Raw genomic sequence first — 6,562 nt, 5'->3', positions numbered from 1 at the left:
AAGGGAAATAATTTATACAGCAGGCTACGACTCCCTGTTTTATTAGACAGTGTGAATGGAGTTATTGTCTGAATAACATTTAGAATGGAAGATGAATTTCCCAAATCAATAATTTCACAAAGCACAATAGTAGGAAGTGTAGGAGTAACTTGCTTTCACAGAAAAGTCCAAAATAATGGGGGGGGTGGTAAGGTCAGGCCCTTGGCTCAGTGGACTGCAGTATTCAGGATAATTCCGCTCAAGGGATCTTGCCATTTCCTTTTATGACAAAGACATAAAAGTTATGTGTAAATCGTTTCTGTGAAATTACACACACCCTTTGAACACGCTGACGCCATGTTTTAGCATCTGATGTTAATATTTAGAGAAAATTGAAGTGCTCTTCATGTTTACACCGAAGATTGTCGCCAATTATAACAACTGTATTTTCTCTGATCATGACCAAAACATCACCATGTTGATGGAGACGAAGCCTAAAATAAAATGTTTTATATTTTCTATTAGTTGTCAAGTTTTGACTCGTAATACAGCATTGCGTGTTATATTTGCTCTCAATTTAGATCAATTTATGCATTTGTTTTCAAAGCTGCACAGTGCACTGTTAGTGTCTGAGTTTTCGTTGTCCGGTAATTACCGGTGGAAAGAAATGAGGACCGAAAATTCGAATTGTCTCCGGTCAGACTGGCCGGTGGAAATAATTCCCTCTGCACAATCTGAATTGTGGTAAAATATGCTACAGTGATTTTAATATCTTTCGTTCCATTAAAACAATAGACCATCCTATTTTGTTTTATTTAGAAAAGACTTTAGACAGTGGCAATAAAGGAAAAACTACATGTCACGTTCTTGTTCCGATTGAATGCAGAAGATTAGCGTATATATTTACAAAACAGGGAAATATTGTGAATTACTTCATAACACGGCTACAGCCCCTCTCACTAACGTTAGTGACACATCATTGAGATGCTAAATGATGACAGCTCTCCGCTGTGTCGGACGCTTAACTTCCTCAATAGCAAGGTGCCTGTTGGAATTATGGTCAAATCTATCCAGAGTGGCTCAAACTGGCCAAGGTAGCATGGGTAAAACCTGTTTCCAGTGTGCCAGCAGAGAGAAGCTTCTCCCTGCAGATCCGCTTTAAAACAGCGCAGCGAAGTTGCCTCGGGGGAGGGCAGAGGCTGATGCACATCGCAAGTTGCAGAAAGACACTTTTGATTCAAGTCGGCACTTGATAATTTTACGAGCCCGTTTGTTTGTACTGTAGTTTGTGTTGGTTTATTTCTTCAGCCTAGCAAATGGAAATGAGTCCTATTTTAATTCAGATCAGAACAATCATGTGCATTGATTTAATTATTTTGCCCTCTCTGCCTGTAGCATGGATCCTACATTTCAATAAAAATAGTATGAATCAACATCCCTTGATGATATTATTCTTTTTATACAGTATAGCCTGCCTATCATTTGTTTTTAATCACAATAAACACAAAATATTTGACCAGAACTTTTCTCATTTGACCCTTACAATGAAACCTTACAGGTAACATGACCGGCACCGATTCTTTCTAGCGGAAACTCTGGACTCTGTACTAATATACCTACCTAAGTATTTTTGAATGCTGAGATTTAAGAATATAGAGCACACAGACATTTCTTCATACATCAGACTTTTTTAATGAATTCCTAATGTGGTCTGATATTGTTTGCAGGGTTTTGGAGATCTGTTGGTCTGTGGCAGGATGTTAAAGACAGGATTTGGAGACTGTTGACAATGTAACTGCTTGCTTTTTGAAAGAACTTGTAGTCTTTTCGGTCAGAAAAAACAACACTGTCTACTAAATGATGAGTTTGATAGTGTCCTACTTTCCGACAGAGGGTGTGGGCCCTCTCTGGTGACCCATGACTCTACGTCAATCAAAGATCAGATGCCAGTTGTCCTTGTTATTGTCCGCTGTGGATTACCTTTTCTAGCATTACCATTTTGCTTCAACAACAGTCCTTCATTTAAACAGCATTATTCGCCATTACATTTAAGATTTTACATTCCCTTGATTTTTTATAAAAGTAGACTATAACAATATCAAGATCACAATCACTCCGGGTCATCAGAACCCATTGACAGCTATAAATCCCTCTTCTTAATAACCGTACTGTACTTGCCAAGGTAATTGCCGAGACCTGGGAATGCAGCGGTAACAGTAGTTTAAGTTAAAGTCAGGTGAGCCAAACTAGTTTAAAAGAGGAAATTCAATGTTGTAATGATTTAACATACTATATGTCACCATGACATTGTCTCTATAAAAAGAAACTGAGCATTTATTGGATTTAGTCTCTGCACCACCTATGTGACGGCATGAGCCATCTTGTTCTTCCAGGTGGGAAGCCCACAGGTGTGCTTTGTGGTGAGTCATCAGCCCCCCTGAGGAGAGGAGGGAGCCAAACCAGCAACCAATCCGCAGACGCCCCCGCCACAGTAAGATCCTGCATCAGATCATGAGTTTTGGTTGGAAGAAATTAAGTGAATCCTGAGGGCAGACAAACATACTGTCCAAATGTCCAAGTTCAAATGATTTGAAGTGTCTATGTATTTTCTTATTGATCTTCACTTATGGTCTTAAAGGTAGCTTGTGTACTAGTTACTTAGAAACATTACCAAATTACATTTAAGTCATACCTACTCACATTTTATCATTGAGTGTATGTGTGGCTTTTCAACAAGACTGATGACACAGTATAGAATTACCTTTTTTAGTCTCTGAAGGCTTATAAAATACTAAACTTGTTTTTTCTGCTTGTTTTTTGTAGGATGGAGAAAATTCTGTACGTGATTATGGTAAGCACCTTTTTTTCTTCTTCTTTTTAACCACTGGTGTAAGAATGGGAATGTGAGACATCATCATAAATATTACATCACATATCACGTGCACAGATGCACGTGCATCATGTACCTGTATACAGATATACATATGCATATACGCGCTTAAATACATATAGGCATACATTCTCTTTGCTTTAAAAATGTTTTATGAAAATTCATCTGTAATTCCTGCCCAATGTTTAGGTTATTTTATTTTTTAATAACTTTAAAAAGTGGCATATGGTACCCAATTTATAAACACCACGGCGATAGGGCTGTGTGTAGCCACAGTAGAGGTAATAGTACAGATATAAATATTAAATATTAAATGATGTATCACACACCTTTAAGCAAGGCAATAAAAGAGAATCATATCATAGTAGCCAATAAAGAACACCACACAATATGCATACAATTTTTTTTTTTAACAATCAGAACAGCGAGATCTACAATCTCTGGAATTGCTATGTTATGGAGGAGAGAGAGAGTCAAAGCTTGCTGACACTGTTCAAAAGTGGTCCACTGTGACTGACCTGTTGTGTTGTTCAGCTTACTGGTGACAGCTAAGGCAGACAGAGACGCTTACAGGAGACACGGCTGCTGCACACAAAGAGCTGCAACTAAATGAAACAAGACACCAGATTCAGAACACAAGTGTGTGTGTAATGAACTAAAGAGGGGACATTAGTCCTAGAGGAGACTCTTTAACTAGCGGGAGACGCTACGATAACAAACCAAATGTGCCTGCATGCGTGGATTCTCATTCACGTCCTCTTGTAAAACACATGTAACAACTCAAACATAATTTCACTGCTAAGCCCACTTACCGGCACTTCAACTTTCCCTCGCTCTTGCTGGCCGCCGGTGTTGCACTGAAAGCAGTGACCCAGAAAGAAAGCGTAAACCCCTGGTAACCATATTAACCACCTCAGGCATCAAAACAAATGTTTATCTGAAAGTAAATGAAATATATTAAGGTATATTTTCTCTCAAATGTTTCTAAACACGTATTTCTTTGTGACAAATGTAATAACCTACCTAAATCATACACGAGACCTACATTTAAAACTTAAAATAATCATATTCTACTGTAAAGAAAAGAAAGAACCAAATATTAAATGGACCAGCACATTGGGTAAGTAGTCAGAATATGTGACCTCACTGTAACTGCTTAATATAGGAGTTAACCTTTAAAGAGTTAAAAGCTTTGGTAGTCTACTATTCAGTGAAACCCCTAGTCAATGCTAGCCTATTAAATGAAGGTCAGTATGCTAGTGGTCAATCTAAATGTTATAAAATATACCATAAAAAACGTACTCTCTTGTCTACGAAAGTAATAGTATTTACCACCTAAAATGTTTGTTCATTTTTTATAAACAATGGGTCCCTGATTTCTGAAGTCAAAAACCGCTTCTCATTCTCAGCCAGTGACCGTCAGATTTAATCAGGTATAGCTAACTAAGGTAACTTTAGAGGTGCTTTAAAACACCGGCTGACGTTTCTTTTAACGTTTCCAGGCAAATTGTTTTATCAAGAAAATGTAGTAAAAAGGGAAATATTCATGTAATGGCTTCAAACATGATATTGTGTGAAAAAAAACACATCATCAATCCTCCCCTGTTGATGATTCATGTAGAAAAAATGTAAATGAAGAAAGGGCATTGTTGTTGTACAGCAGTGTAATTCAATAGAACACGACTGCTTTGGCAGCAGTGATAACAATGCGGCTACAAACAATGTGGAGAAAAGGATACATACGTATGTGACTTATAATAAAGAAGGAGAAAATGGTAGTAGTAGTAGTAGTAGTAGTAGTAGTAGTAGTTCTAGATGATATGGCTGAGGCTGTTGAAATGCAAAAGAGGTTGCCACTCCCTCATAATTTCTGCAATTAAGAAAATGGTTTCCTCGGGGGGAATTGTTGGGTATCTGTTAATTATAACGTGGTCTAGAACAACGTCACCTCTGAAGTGTCCTGTAGTAACTTATGATGTTATGATTTGACACTACAATTCCAATGGAATTGAAATGTAACTGGTAGTCCAATGTCTCCCTGCGTGTGTTCAGACAACAGTGCTCCCGAGCCGGAAGCCGTTCCAGAGCAGAAGGAGGAGGCCCCTCCAGCTGACGATCCCGCTGCAGGAGTACCGTCCGGTCGCAGGAATCCCCCTGGGGGAAAGTCAAGCCTCATTCTGGGTTGAATCCCCACCAACCACCTCTACCTACATCTACTCATGTCTGAACTCATGCCTTTTTTTTCTTCTTTTTTTTTTGAACAAGAATCCCCAGCCCATTTGTCTGTATCACAGGAATAGTATCTGTTGTCCAACTGACACCAGTTTACTCCACATCCCCAAGTGCATTGTTTTGATACCTCTTTTTTGAAAACGGTTTTGTACTGTTTGTTTGTTTTGACAGAAGCACTTTATGTATTTCTATATATATGGTTTAGAGTCTGCCTTTGCCCCTGTATTGCATTAGACCTTCCGGACAGGGTACAAAGAGAACATTTCTTATATCAGCAAGTGATAAATCAATCTCCACTAACTTTATTGCCACAGCACAAGCTGTGTGTGGTTATACAAGGAGTTTTCAGAACACAAGCAAAATAAAAGCTGTCGCTTTTGCATTGTGTTCAGTTTAGAACCCATCTTGCATGCATGTCTGGTTCGTAACGTATGAATGTGAGAAGACACATAACTGTGAAGTTTTTCTTTATTTAACTGTTTTTTTTAGTTTTCTTTTGTGGAATACTTGTTGTGTTGTGGCATGAAGTTGGAATCTTTCTACTGATTATATTATCCACTTAGGAGCCAAATAGCAACCACATAAATTACTGTCATCGTGATCTAAGGATTGTAAACATTTGTCTTCAGATGAGTGCTGTAGGTCCCATGTAACAGAATTGGAATAAGCCTTTTTTTTATATTGTAGTCAATAACGTTAGATTATTGTAGCCCCAGTGCCGGTTTTTGAGTACCCCATGTTTTCTAGGTAAGATTTACTCTACAATAAAGTGTGCCTGTATGTTAGTTAAGCTACAACATCAAATAAAGTTGGGTTTACCTAATGGCATTCTGCCAGTATTCACATGAACAGGTTTATTTTTTTCCATTGTGAGTTAATGGGATCGTACTAAAGTGTTTCTGGTTAACCCATCCTAGATTTGACAAGTGACCTTATGACAGCTCAACCTTTTTTTCTATGCTTTACTCCCCCTTATTTATTTATTTACCATCCTGCTTACTGGACATAAAGAACGGTCTTTTGTACATTTCATTGTCACATTCTTTAAACCAAAATTCAAACACCATCCTGCTTCTGTCTTGTTCAGTCATTTCTGTGGCTGCTGTGTCAGCCAGCTGTGATGCAAGACTCACATTTCAGCTAAATGAAATGTACATTCCTGTCCCATCTGTTATGGTGCAACATATGTCTTTCTGTCAAATACCAATTCCTGTTGCTGGATGTAAGTCACTGCAGAAATTTGAAATTAAGAAATGGCACAAGTGGTAATGAACATTAAAAATCAATTTTGACCATGAGTTGAATAGTGGCTGTGTGTGTTATCTGACAGTGATTTTTTTCCACTGCCCTCCAAAGGGGTTGTAAGACTAGGTTGTAACTTTGGAAGATACACTCACCGGCCACTTTATTAGGTACCCCATGCTAGTAACGGGTTGGACCCCCTTTTGCCTTCAGAACTGC

The 6,562-nt window shown here is 38.3% G+C and overlaps 1 protein-coding gene and 1 long non-coding RNA gene across 2 annotated transcripts in view; both read left to right on the top strand.

Annotated features, from left to right (window-relative positions):
• LOC117959780 overlaps window positions 1-1,677 on the top strand; it is a 2,502-nt gene extending 825 nt beyond the window's left edge. The window contains exons 2-3 of the long non-coding RNA XR_004659999.1: window positions 513-521; window positions 1,664-1,677. This is a non-coding gene — a long non-coding RNA (uncharacterized LOC117959780). The remainder of the gene's footprint in view (window positions 1-512; window positions 522-1,663) is intronic.
• The window catches only part of jpt1a (Jupiter microtubule associated homolog 1a), an 11,149-nt gene extending 4,750 nt beyond the window's left edge, over window positions 1-6,399 (top strand). The window contains exons 3-5 of the mRNA XM_034897032.1: window positions 2,373-2,470; window positions 2,803-2,830; window positions 4,922-6,399. Of these exons, the coding sequence (XP_034752923.1) occupies window positions 2,373-2,470; window positions 2,803-2,830; window positions 4,922-5,055 (260 nt within the window). The 3' untranslated portion in view covers window positions 5,056-6,399. The remainder of the gene's footprint in view (window positions 1-2,372; window positions 2,471-2,802; window positions 2,831-4,921) is intronic.
• The last annotated feature ends 163 nt before the right edge of the window (window positions 6,400-6,562 follow it).

This window comes from Etheostoma cragini, chromosome 2 (genome assembly GCF_013103735.1).
Source record: "Etheostoma cragini isolate CJK2018 chromosome 2, CSU_Ecrag_1.0, whole genome shotgun sequence".
Taxonomy (NCBI): Eukaryota; Metazoa; Chordata; class Actinopteri; order Perciformes; family Percidae; genus Etheostoma; species Etheostoma cragini.
This window is presented reverse-complemented; position numbering and strand designations above follow the sequence as displayed.